This window comes from Lampetra fluviatilis, chromosome 46 (assembly GCF_964198595.1).
Source record: "Lampetra fluviatilis chromosome 46, kcLamFluv1.1, whole genome shotgun sequence".
Taxonomy (NCBI): domain Eukaryota; kingdom Metazoa; phylum Chordata; class Hyperoartia; order Petromyzontiformes; family Petromyzontidae; genus Lampetra; species Lampetra fluviatilis.
The window spans coordinates 3294449-3307959 of NC_136320.1; the positions used below are offsets into that span (position 1 = coordinate 3294449).

The 13511-nt window shown below is 53.9% G+C and overlaps 1 protein-coding gene across 3 annotated transcripts; it reads left to right on the forward strand.

Annotated features, from left to right (window-relative positions):
- The first annotated feature begins 580 nt into the window (after window positions 1–580).
- On the forward strand, window positions 581–10061 carry LOC144947671 (uncharacterized). 3 transcript variants are annotated; one of them, XM_078876934.1, is made up of 5 exons: window positions 581–801; window positions 2754–3425; window positions 4248–4391; window positions 4807–4869; window positions 6257–10061. In XM_078876934.1, exons 2-5 carry the CDS (start codon window positions 2771–2773, stop codon window positions 6949–6951), a joined length of 1557 nt encoding a protein of 518 aa, XP_078733060.1. In that variant the 5' UTR covers window positions 581–801; window positions 2754–2770; the 3' UTR covers window positions 6952–10061. The 3 variants fall into 3 exon arrangements, with proteins under 3 accessions (XP_078733060.1, XP_078733061.1, XP_078733062.1); XM_078876935.1 differs by lacking the exon at window positions 4807–4869; XM_078876936.1 differs by lacking the exon at window positions 4248–4391.
- The last annotated feature ends 3450 nt before the right edge of the window (window positions 10062–13511 follow it).

The following is a 13511-nucleotide window of genomic DNA, read 5'->3' on the forward strand; positions in this document are numbered from 1 at the left end:
AAAACTAGAGGACCCGGAGAAAAATCCACCCAAACTCCCAAATATACAGCAGGCATCAGGGTCGGGGTCAAACCCACGGACCTCCTGTAAACCAGGCGAGGTAGTTAACATCTCGCCACAGCGGCGTCCGTAATCTGTCGCATGACATGACGCCTATAAATAAACACATTCCTGCGGAGGGAGCTGGTAGGAACGTTGGGTTGCTCGGTCAATGGCCAGGGTCAACGGCGGCGTGGTGTATTCCGCAAATATGCCCGACTGTGAGGGCGGGCACAAGCCGGCGTGAGTAGGTTAAACGTTGAGTTTTATAAGGACACCACGGGGTGACCAGCCCCTCCCCACCCAGCCCATTTTTTGAATCACGACGGACGGACACAATAATCCCCTGTGGGCTGGTGTAACCAGGAGGTTCCTACCAGTACTAATATTACGCCTATGAAATATACAGGCGTTGGGGTCGGGATCGAACCCACAACCTCCTGCACATACCTGTCAACCCATACGGTTTAGCCGTATTCACATACAGGCGGAGGGCCGAGGGAGACCGGCGGTCAACCTTTGACCCGGTGACGTCACGGCTGCCCGTCCGCCCTCTTGTCTCGCCGTGGCGTGCGCGCCTCGGTCTCCACCCACCACCTCTCCTCCTCTCTCTCTCTCTCCTCTCTCTCTCCTCTCTCTCCTCTCGCTGCCGTCAGAGGGCGAGTCGCTAGCGACTCAACCGAGGAGGAGAAGGAGGGTAGCCACTCTTTGAGTTGCCTCGGGTGCCTGCAAGTGGTCGTGGGAGTTTCGGCCGAGAGGGGGGTAAGAAGCCTTCGGCCTACGCCATTCTGCCACCGCGGGCTACCCCACACACACACAGCCACACAGCTGTTAGTTAGTTTGCCGCGTGTGTTGCTTTTAAATCTGTTGCGAATTGATTTGTTTGTTACAAAATAACGCGTTGTGTGTACTTGAGTGACACGCGCGCGTTACGAGCGCTCGTGTTTTGCGTGCGACTGCCTATGGAGGGTTTAGTTCGCCGTGCGAACACGAAGTGGATTGTTGGCTCAAGTTGCATGCAATTTTAACGCCGCCTGGGTGGTCTTCTCGTGCCACAATGATGCTGCTGCTGCTGCACGGCACAACGCGGAGCTCTCGACGCTTTCGTTTGTTAACAATGTGGCCATCGGAGGGGGCAACTGGCGACGTTTCGGGCAATGGCCCTTGGCCGCTGAGGGGTTGATGCCTTTGCTGTGAATGAGGGCCGCGTTGTTGGTGGTGGTTGTTGTTGTTGCAACAGTCGCGGTGTGATTCTATGTTTGTGTTGTCGAGAAAGCTCTGCAAGCAATTATAACCGCAAGTCCACTCTCTCCCCAAATGTGCAATATGTTTTTTGTCCACCAATTGTTCAAAGACGGCGTAGCCTCCCTGTAGGAAACACTTGCGTTTACTTAACACATTAAACTCGTTTTTAAATTGCTTTCTGCAGATTCCTCTACCCTGCGTGCAAGGTTCAGGAATATATAACGGAGTATATAACGATTTGAAAGTCCCTTTGAGCCCAACGTTTTTTGATGTCCTTCCAAGGCCTATTTCAATAATAATTAGGATATTTCCGCTAATTGGATTATGCTGATGACTGTTACTCATGAAGCAATGTGCCAGCAACGTGTATTTTTTTAAATATAAATTGCCTTGTGTAGTGACCCATGTTTTATTATTGTGGCTTTTATCTGTTATTCAATAGCTACTAATAAGTAACTTCATATGCCAATTTAATAACTTGTCATCAGAAAAGTTTAAAAAATGTAAGTCTTCTATGGCCCCATGGTGTAAAGTGCATTCACCAACTCTCTGGCCACAGTGATATTGATTAATGTGTTGCGTTTTCTGTTTTCAGTCAACTAAGTTGACTATTTTCCCCAAAACGGAACTGTTTATTTAGCAGAGATTACTGGCTTAGTGTGCTGTGATCTACACATTTTTATAGTAGCGTCCTCACTGTAAATGTAACGTTGTTGTGGACAATTTAAGTAACAAAATAAGTAATTGGGCCGATCCCCAACCAGACCTGGACCCAGATTTGTAAATCCACCCTCTCAAAGTGCCAGAGAATGGTCTCATTTCAAATTCCTACACGGAGCACTACATGACCAACCTGAGGAGGGCCAAGCTTGGTGCAGCCTCATCTCCGTCTGGCTGAGCTCTGTGAACATATATCGGGGGTTTGCCATAAGATGAACAATACATCTGTGAATACCAGTGTGGAAACTACCCTAAGAGAAGTGGAGCTGACCCAAGAACGGAGGAGCGCTTTGTGAAGGACTTTTAATATAGCGGCCAGGAAAACTATATTGAGTACGTGGAAAAATCACGAACCCACCTCCCACCCACCTATACTCAATGGCTGAATTCATTAGGCCCGATCTCGGACCTGTAGCATCTGAGCTATAAGCTCTAGAGACAAGGAAGAATAATACACATGAACGTGATGTCCATTTCTAAACCTTAGACCAGTCTTAAACACCTCAACCCAGAACAACAACGAGCGGTCAACCCCAAATCCCCCGAAGAAAAACCCATTACTCCCCTCCCCCCGTGTGGGGACTGATGCCTGATATTGCTAATGGCCTAGAACGACCGCCTAGAACGTCAAAATGTTGACCTATATCAGTCAAATGTATGATGTGAGGGAGGATGTGGAATACAAATATTTCATAAAAACTTGCAATTCTTGGAATAAGCGCCACCATTCCTCTCCACACTGTTGGCAGCGCTATCTGGGCGAGCGATGGCGGCGTGCGCGGTGGAGGCAAACCCGCGCGGGGACTTCCCGGCGTGGCTGGCGGCGCGCGGCATGAAGCCCACGTTCGCCGACGCCATGCAGCGCGAGCTGGGCATCAGCGACTACGAGGAGCTGCTGGCGTGCGCCGAGGACGCGCAGGTGACGGCCGAGCTGCTGGGCGCCGCCCGCGACCGCCTGCCCTTCGCCTTCTACGCCGTGCTGCGCCGACTCGTGCTCGCCCTGGCGCCGACGCGGCGGCGAGGGCGGCGCCGGCGGGGGACGACCCAGGGCGCCGGCGGCGACAGCGACGACGAGGGAGAGGAGCGGCGAGGGTCCGTGGACGAAGACAACGAGGAGGCGGGGGCGTGCGGTCCCCGCTGCGAGGGGGCGCTGGCGAGCCGCGCGGTTCTCGGCAGCCTCCTGGACGCCATCGTGGCCACGCTGAGCTCGCTGAGCCGCGAGCTGCTGCAGTCGGCGCAGCGGTTCCGCTGCCTGGAGCCGGCGCTCGGAGCGATCGGCGTCGAGGCTGTCGAGGGGCCGACGGCTCCCTCGGTGGTGGAAGGAGGAGAGCAGGACAGCGAGCCGGTGGAGACTTACCAATCGGTGGAGGAGCAGGGAGGATGGGCCGAGATGAGCACCGATAACATCAAGCAGGAGTCGGGTACGAGGTCCCGTGGCGCTTGTGGTTTAGTGGGTAATGCGGAGCCCATGGGGTAATCGATAGAGCTGGGCTCGCCGGTTGTGTAAGTAATTGGTCGTCTGCCGATTATTTACACAAAAATTATCGGGCGAATAAGGTTTCCCTTCTGTTCTATCGCGTGCCGCTACATAAGAGGTGATGGGTGGGGCTTGGTTACGTCATCATCAACCGCAGGGAGGCAGCAGGATGTGTGGGTGGCCACCACTTCTCAAAGAGACCCCGTGGATCGAGCACGAAAGATGTGTTGATTGCAATGTTTTGTTTACGAATAGTTTGCGCGTTCGCGGCTTTACGATCATAGAGCTGCCCTCCTTTATAGGCGTCTCCCGAGTGCTTTACTCTCAATAAGCAACTTGTATGGCATCTCATCTCAACACGTTTAAAAGGGCATCCCTAGTGGCAGATGCGCCTGTGGGCACAATGTGGCTCGGCACCTTCGTCTGTGACCGGCGCCTGTTATCACAATCGAGTAATTTGCCGGTAATGATTTTTTTTCTTGACAAATTCGGACCCTGACACCGGCAAAACAACAGCCTAGACATTTTGTATGACGTCACGGGATCTTTAACGTTGACCGCGAGCGAAGCAGGCGGCGCGTATCATTTTATTGTAGCTACACTCCGCGGTAATAACCAGGGCAGCCTGCCGGTTTCGAAACCACGAAGCTCCGTAAAACAAGCGGGTAAAAATCAAACGGGCTGCGTCGCCGCCGCCGCGTGCAACGGCACCAGCACCACGAAGCAGGGCGCACTAACGAATCGCTCGTTCGCTTTGATCGGGCAGAGGGAGGAGCAGACGCCAAGTGCGATCTCAAGGGCTCGCAAGCCGGGGAGCAGGTCGGCGAGTGGGACCCAGCCGACTGCTACGAGGAGGAGACGGCGCACGGATGGGCCAGCCTCAAAGCCGAGCAGGACACGGCCTGCGGTGGTGAGGAGTGCGGCCCCCTGTGAATAGAGGACATCATCGTCACCATTATAAGCGTTGTGGAAAATATGAGTAGCAGAGTAATTAAGCAGACGGTGTGCCTCTTTCAGCGTGCCTACTGGCTGTTCACCAGCAATGGTTGAAGCGAGCTTGACGCTGCCGATGACACCCTGTATTTCGAATCCGCTCCTGCGTTGAATCAACACAAGCTGTTGATAAGTATGCATAGAGGGATCTGTAGGTCCAGGCTGTCTCGTTATGTGTAGTTGGCCAAACATACCAACGTAGGGCCACAGAGCTTGGGAAACGGTTGCCGCCAGTTCTAGCTGCCTTCCCACCACTTGTCTGTAAATGTGGTTGATGTGGTGTTTGTTGTCGTGATTATTGTTGTTGTTGCGGCTGTTGTGTTGCGGTGCAGGCGAGATGACCGACATGGAGTCTGGTGTTGAGCCGGCCATACTCATGGACTCGGTGGCTACTGGTACAGCGCACGAGCATGACCACTGCGGTTGAGCGGCTTCGTCGTCGTCGTCGTTGTTGTGAAGTTATTCAAACAGATCAAGCACGGACGCGCCCGATATTGTCACAGATCAGAAGCTGGTGGGGCTGATCCTGGGTTGTGCTTGAATGCGTGGCTGCTTGGGAACGCCGACTGTTGTCGGCTTAGGCTGCCAAGTGGCCAGGAGAGGGCAGTTCGGCAGCGGATTTTTGATTCTATGTCTATGAAGCTGTGAGTCTTACCTCCTCGAGCATGGCTTTTATTTATGTTTGATTCATGTTTATTTTGTGCGATCATTAATAGTTGATACTGTTAGGTTTTTTCTGTAAAGTCACGGTAAAAAAATGAAATTAAAAGTTAATAAAAGTAATAATGTAAATAAAATAATAAATCACGACGTTTCGGAGGCAACACAAGTCTCCGTCATCAGTGAGGAAAAATTCCAAAAGACCAGCCCTTAAATACTTGATGCAGTAATTTTTGCTGTGACGGTCCCACCTGATGACTGAGACTTGTGTTGCCTCCGAAACGTCGTGATTTATTATTTTATTTCCATTATTACTTTTATTAACTTTTAATTTTATTTTTTTACCTACGTGACTTTTCCGAAAAAACCTAACAGTATGAATCCTTGCAGTCACGAAAGCTTCAAATCTAGAATCTAGTTGACTTGCTGGTTTATTGGTTGTGATTGCCAGGGTGGATCAGTTTTAAGTAGGTGAATCTAGGACTTGGTACGCAATTTGTTTCTTTTCCGGAGAGATGGTGGTGTAGATATGGTGTCAACTGTCGCCCTCCACCACATGGCAGTCAATCAAATTAAGTTGCTGCGTGGGCAAAATACGCCAACCGATGTGGCTTTTATTCAGAAAACCGGAGGAAAGTTGAAAAGCGAGCAGAATGTTTACATTTCGATTTAAAGCTTTCGTGACTGCAGGGATTCATCTTCTTGGTTCTTTCGGTAAAGTCACGTAGAATGGAAACAATAAAAATAATAAAATAAATTATAATAAAATAATTCTCACGACGTTTTGGCCACAACGCAAGCAGCCGTCGTCAGGTGAAGACCAGGTTTGTCGGGGAGCGTATATTTAACCCAGCTTAAATATACGCTCTGCCTCGGCTGACGAGACGCAAAATGTTCAAACTGGTCCATAGTTTGCCTCTTGTTAAAGCAACGTTCTGAAAATCATGCACGACCAAAAGTCCTCGTCGCTGATGGGATGTGTAAAAAATATATACTTTTATGTTTTTACGTGGAGGAATCGACGTGTGAAGGCGTCGCGTTGACTGATGCTTTGTGGCTCTATGGATCATTGCACACACAGTGATTGCTAATGAGATGCAATGTCCACGTGTGATTGACAAGGTGAGAACTGCTACGAGTACCAGGAGGGGCAGCTCCACACCGAAAACCCCGACTTCGACCGTAACCACTTCGCCGCCGCCGCCGTCGACGCCGCCTCCATTGGCCATCACCAGCAGGCCGGCACGGCGGCGACGGTGGGACCCGGTCGTCCTATCCGGCCCCACCAGCACCAACATTACGGCACCCCGGCGGGACCGGCAAGAGAACCCAAAACCCGCGATGGCTCCGCGTGGAACGGCGCCACGATCATCACCCGGCTGCAGAAGCACGAGCAAGCGGCGACGGGCGCCTCGCAGGAATCGCCATTTCCACCGACGGGATCCGGCTACCGGATCACCGTGGCGCAGCCGGCGCGGTTCAGGAGCGCCGGTCGGCGCGGCAGCGACGGCAACGGCGGCATCGGTCCGTCCGCCTCGCCGGCCGGGCCGGCCCCGCCCCGGCCGTTCTGCTGCGAGGTTTGCGGCAAGAGCTTCCTGCAGCAGGGCTCGCTGCAGATCCACCGGCGCCGGCACACGGGCGAGCGTCCGTACGCCTGTGCTGACTGCGGCCGCCGCTTCTCGGTGTTTTGCAACCTGACACGGCACCGCAAGACGCACACGGGCGAGAAACCGTACGCCTGCCACGCTTGCGGCAAGGGCTTCATCCAGCTCATACACCTCAACAAGCACCGCTGCAGCTGCGTGCTCATCTCCTGACGCAACGTCGCCGCCGCCTCGTCCACACCATTGCACGCCCCGCGGGTGTTGCGTAGTTTTCACAGGAGTAGTTGAAGTAGCAATGGTTCACGTGTGATTTTTTGGCTTAGGCCCCACCGAATTAGCTGACCGCGGCGGTATCGCGACGAACCTTCCACCACTGGACGCATTAAGTTGTCGCGCGTGCCGGCTTTCGACAACGCGCCGATGGCTGTTGTTTCACCTCGCCGGTGAGTTCCCAGAGCAATCCTCACAGCCAAATTTAGCAATTAGAAACGCGAGGTTTTGCTTGAAACTGCGTCAAACATCATCAGGACAGGGTCCAGGAAATCTTGAGTCACAATCCAGGAAGTCGGGATCACTGTCGCATGCTTCCTTAAACGTGTGTCGCATCAAAACTACGTGTTTAAGCGAGTAGGGATGATGATGATGATCGTGATGATTGATGTTGCTGTTGTGCTGGGCGTGTTGGGTCGCAACAGCGACAAAAAAAATCAGTTGTATGAATAATGATATTGTGATGATGATGAGGATTGTCACGTGATACTGCCGAGCGTGGCGGGAGATCACATTACGGTCATTACGACAGCAAACGCTCGTGGTTTTCGTACAGTGACCACGTGGGTTCTTGTTGTTGTAGTTGCGGTCGTGGTGACAATGCCGATGAACCAGTGTATACCTCTCGTCACCGTGGCTGTGACTTCTGCTAGCCCACCCACTACGGTCTTGCCAGCGACTTGGAAAGTATTTCCGCACTCGGCACACCACATCCAGTATACCTCTGGTCGCTACGGTTGTGACTAGCAGTCACGCGCTACATACTCATCCGGTCTTGCGAGTGACCGAGACAATATTGAGTGAGATGCTAAGCCCCGGGTGATTGGCGGTAGTGAGTCCGGGCTGTAGCGTAACTGTCGTACCTGCGATTCGTTATTTTGAGTCTTGGGTGTGAGGCCATGTAATGATGTGGCCAGACCGGACGGAGAAAGACCTCTTCATAATTCTGCCACAACCGCCTGAAGATGGTTGTAGTAGCCTGCGAAACATCATACTGAAATTGTAAATGTTGTGGGTTTGTTCTCCCATCACACCGATGTGCTGAAGGAGGCAAGTTTTAGTCACGTGACAAACCTTACTGATTGTCAGGTGCTGGTGGGTTAACGACACATTTACGCGATCTAACCCAAACACCTTTATTACCTTCGATAAGCTCCCAGAAATGTCTGTCCGCCCCGCCCGTGACCTCACTGCAAAAGAGCCCCCCCCCCCCAACCTCAATGTTCATGCCCACGTGGAAATTTACACTAACGCACAAGGTCGTGCACTCCACATGCCGCACCATCCCCCCCCCCCATTAATAATCATGAGCTGAACCATTTTTCTATTGAATATTTCAGATTTACTGCAATATACACCCGTCCTTGGGCAAAAAAGTTAGTTATTCATATCCAGAAAGTCGGAATAAAATACAGGTGACGGTTGAATTTGCTTGGCCAGGTCAGTGGTGGAGGGTCTTGTGAAAGCTATTTGGCCAAATCATTTAATTGACCCAACCCAAGAATCAATTAGGAATCGCATTGACTGCAATATCCTACGTGTTAAGTTATGTACAGTAAGTACGTGTGTTATGTAATTTTTTTTTATTCGGAATAAAAGCAATTTTATAACGCGCACAATATTTCACGGACATAAATGGCCGTGACTCCCGGTAGGCTCAGAGCCGACGGGCGCGTCGCTCGAAGGGAGAAGCAGTTTGGGGCCTTCTCGGAGTCGCTGCGGAGTTGACGCCGCCGCCGCTGCTGCTATCACCGCAGAGGTCGCAAACGGGTTTTGATTCCTTACCCGTACCCCGCCGCACCAAGGTCACAAACGGGTACCCGTACCCGGCCGTACCCGTACCCTACCCGGACGGGTATCGGATACCTGATTGCGACCTCTGGGATGAAGCCATGTTGCAGGCCCGGGTGGGTTGATTCTAGGAACTTGAATTGTGAGAAGAGACAAGACGTTGGGAAATGAATGACAAACGGTTACTCACCAGTGACTCACGGTCTACCCGTACCCGGCCGCACCAGGGTCGCAAACGGCTACCCGTACCCGGCCGGGTACGGGTAGCCGGGTATCGGGTAGGGTACTGGTATCGGGTACCCGGTTGCGACCTCTCTGCTACCGTGAACGTGCGGCAGCAGCAGCGCCGGCGGCGGTGGTACGATGGCCGCGTTCCACACGGCGGGGGGCTGCCACGGAGGGGAACGATCGTCCTGGTCCTCGGGTGTGAAGAGGAGGCGGAGGTTGCGAGTCGGACGGCAGGGGACTTCGTAGCCGCCGGCCCTGCTGGCGATGTCGGGAAGCCAGTGGACGCATCGGTGACGAGTGGACTCGCGGGGTGGTAGATGGGCGGCATCTGACGGTGCCGTTGGCGTAGCTGTCAGAGGACAAGGTGGAGCCGATAAGTAACGCCGACGGACTTGATGTGGTCGGAGGAACGGAGAGCGGAGCCAGCAATTGTTAGTGCGCTAGAAGGGAGCGTGGACGTGTAGGTCGTGAACAGCGCGGGTGCCGAGGATTGAACCACGAGAGGGGACGACTGGCGCGTGAGAGCTTTGCCTCTGCAGATTAAGGCTCCACACACCGAGAGAGACACCCCCCCCCCTCCTCTCAGAGTGCTCGGACATCGGGGGAGTTGTGGGCCTCGGCGTGAGAGGGGTCAGGGTGAAGCTTGCGGGGTTGCCTCTGGTTTTCGGCGATGTGGCAAAGTTTGTTGGTGACGTCCGTGCCCAAGGAGGTTGCGAGCTTCAGCGGTGCGCGTGTGTGGGGTGGGGGGGGTGGGAGTCATCGTTGCTGATTCACGGTAATCGGAGTAGTTCGCTGTCGTCGTCGAAGCGACAGACTATAAATACAGCTGTGTCCTACCAAATTCACTTGCAGGTTCGTGCTGGAACGTCCGGAAAGGATTTTTTCGCAGCCTTTCCTCACCTCGCGCCCACGCCGTGAACGCGCCACTGTCGCGGTTCGGCTCCGCGAGGTTTGCGACTCCGACCGTCGTGAGCGTACGAAGCGGACACGACACGCGAGTCAGCCGGGAGGGGCGCTTGTACAAGCAACGCTTCGTTCACAATAAAGTTCTGCGAACGGTGTGTGTCGTCGTCCCCACCCCCCCACCCCGCTAGGCTGTCGAGCGCTTTCTGTCGTGGGTTCGATTTTCGTGGCCCTGTCGAGAGACGCCGCCCAGATCATGAGTTACACGAGTCGAGGCGGCTCGCTGCCTCTCTGCATTAGCCGGGTTCTCTTCATGGAGGTGTCACGTGGTCTCGGCCCGGTCGTCGATGATGACACACGAATGTGTGAAACGTTCGTTTCGTTTCGATTTAAAGCTTTCGTGACTGCAGGGATTCATCTTCTTGGTTCTTTCGGTAAAGTCACGTAGAAGGGAAATAATAAAATAATAAAAATAAAACATAAAATAATTCTCACGAGAAGACTCGACAGACCTGTTCTCCACCTGAGGACGGCTGCTTGCGTTGTGGCCGAAACGTGAGAATTATTTTATTATTTTCATTCGTTTCGTGTTTCGGGAGCGGCTGTTCTCTGAGAACACAGATAAGTTCGGCATCGCCCGAGATGTCACCTATTGTGTATACTGTACGTGCAGTATATTGATATCCCACGCGATGTTTTGCGGGAGTGCACCATATCAGAAGCATTCTCTTAGGGTTTTTTTCGGTAAAGTCACGTAGGTAAAAGTAAATAATAGAAATAAAATAATCACGACGTGTCGGAGGCAACACAAGTCTCCGTCATCAGGTGGGACCGTCACAGCTAGATTTGCTGTATCAAGTGAAGCAAAATTCCAAGAGACGAGCTCTTAAATACAAGTTAAGAGGGGGAGGACGGGGGGAAGGGCTTATCTGAATGTGGTAGCCAATGAATGGAACGTATAGTGCGTTGTCTTTGAACTGTGCGTCATCTGGTCGAACACCATATGAGACTAGGCTCTAAAGAAAGCTGTCTCTGGTGTGGACCAATCAGTTTCAAGGACAATGCATAAATTATCAGAGCATTGTTTTTTTTTTTTGCATTTGACTGCAAGTATTGTGGTTAATGTAAACGTGATTCCTTGCAAAAGGTGTCAGTTTTGTTGCCAGAAAAAAAAGGGAAAAACCCTATTAGTATGAATGGAACGTGTTGGGGGGGGGGGTGGGCGGGGCTTAAAGAGAACAATAGGTGCACATGTTGATGCAAGCAAACTGTGCATCGGCTTCGATATTTTGTCGTCTGACCAGCGAATCGTCGGGGCTGGCGAGAAGCAATCCCGGCAGACCCGCCCGATGATCCTGGAGTGGCGTGGACCCTCGCGGAGATGGGCTCCAGCGATCCGCACGACGAGATAATCGACCGCGTGCCATTGTCATGCGCTCCAATGTTTATTATTTTGTCTTCTTAATTTCTCCGCAGCGGCGCGCACAGAAGAGGGGGGCAACGTTTCGAGCGATGGCCCTTTTGCCGAGGCGGGGAACGCGGGGGGGGGGGGTCCCTACATTTCACTTTTCCCCCACGCAGGTCACAACTGATAACATCTTTTCTGCCTGGGTGGGGGGGGAAGGAGGATTCAATTAATGCGCGGTGGTGGTGGTGGTGGCTTCCGCGTGTTGAGATTAGCCATGGCGTGTAGCGATGCCCTAGGCACCTTCACGAAGCTTCATCTGCCCGCATGAATGATTTATGTGCAGGGCCGAGTGTCGTTTTAATTTCGCATTCATAGAACTCCCCGCCGCGTGGAATGGGGTGACCTGGGGTTGTTTGTAGAAGGAAGAGAGAGCGGGGTGGTGGGGGTGGTGGGGTGCACGTGCTTTAGAGACCAGACTACAAAGGCCATGGCTCGGATATCAACATTTCAAAACCCACCACCCCGTTGTTCACGTCGGTTTGCGTTTCCACCCCCCCTCGGCTCACGTGACGGCACTTGCCCCAACAGTCTGTTGAGGCTATACGGGGGATCTTTGTCTTTGCGTCGAATCTGTGTGAGGCTCACGAACGGCACTTTCCCCCAACAGCCTGTGTGTTTTGCGTGTGGGGGGTGGGCAGAACGTAGTGGATAGCACGCTGCTCAACGAACCCGGCGAGCCGAGTTCGATTCCCGCTCACAGCTGACACCAGTGGTCCCCCTTTAGGTCAATTCGGTCTCAAATGAGTACGTGGTGCAATGTGTAAAGATCGCAACTGGGGAGACGATGGCGGCCAGGCGTGGTGCTGGCCACCCACCCCCTCCCGAGTGTGTGTCGTGGCAATCTTCATCGATGCTCGCTAACTGCACTTGCCCCAACTGGCTGTTGAAGGCTATACGGGGATCTTTGTTGCGAGCGTGTGTGTAGTTTTTTTGAGTGGTGTCTTTGTATTTCGGTGTTTGTGTCCGTCTGTATATGTGAATGTCTCTGTGTGTTCTTTGTCTTCTGTGCATGTGGGTATATTTTTTAAAAGAATTTAAATAAGGATCCCATCCTGGGCATTTTTTTTAGACATAAAGAACTGCATTCTCCACGCGAGCCGTGTTTTAATCAGCGGCACTCGATGCGGAATGCAAATGTCGCCGCACACTGCGTGTGCATGCAAACCACGCTCCCCGTACCCTGGGTTCTCCATACAGAGCACGAGTCATTCAATTCCTACACCCTGCAGCCCTACACCCTCCCCCCCTACAGCCTCCCCCCGTACACCCCCCCTCCCTACACCCTCCCCCCCTACACCCCCCCCCTACACCCCCCCTACACCCTCCCCCCCTACACCCCCCCTCCCTACACCCTCCCCCCCCTACAGCCCCCCTCCCTACACCCTCCCCCCCTACACCCCCCCTCCCTACACCCTCCCCCCTACACCCTCCCCCCCTACACCCTCCCCCCCTACACCCTGCACCCCTACACCCCCCCTCCCTACACCCTCCCCCCCTACACCCTGCACCCCTACACCCCCCCTCCCTCCACCCTCCCCCCCTACACCCTGCACCCCTACACCCTCCCCCCCTACACCCCTACACCCCCCCTCCCTACACCCCCCCTCCCTACACCCTCCCCCCCTACACCCTCCCCCCCTACACCCCCCCTACACCCTCCCCCCCTACACCCTGCACCCCTACACCCTCCCTACACCCCCCCTCCCTACACCCTCCCTCCCTACACACCCCCTCCCTACACCCTCCCCCCCCTACACCCTCCCCCCCCTACACCCTCCCCCCCCTACACCCTCCCCCCCTACACCCTGCACCCCTACACCCTCCCCCCCTACACCCTCCCTACACCCTCCCCCCCCTACACCCCCCCCCTACACCCCCCTCCCTACACCCTCCCCCCCTACACCCTGCACCCCTACACCCTCCCCTACACCCTCCCCCCCCTACACCCTCCCCCCCTACACCCTGCATCCCTACACCCTCTCCCCCTACACCCTCTCCCCCTACACCCTCCCTACACCCTCTCCCCCTACACCCTCAACCCACCGTGGCCACATTTCCGGTCTTGAGAATGAAAATATCGGTTTGACCGTCACGTGACGAACCTTGCCCTCAA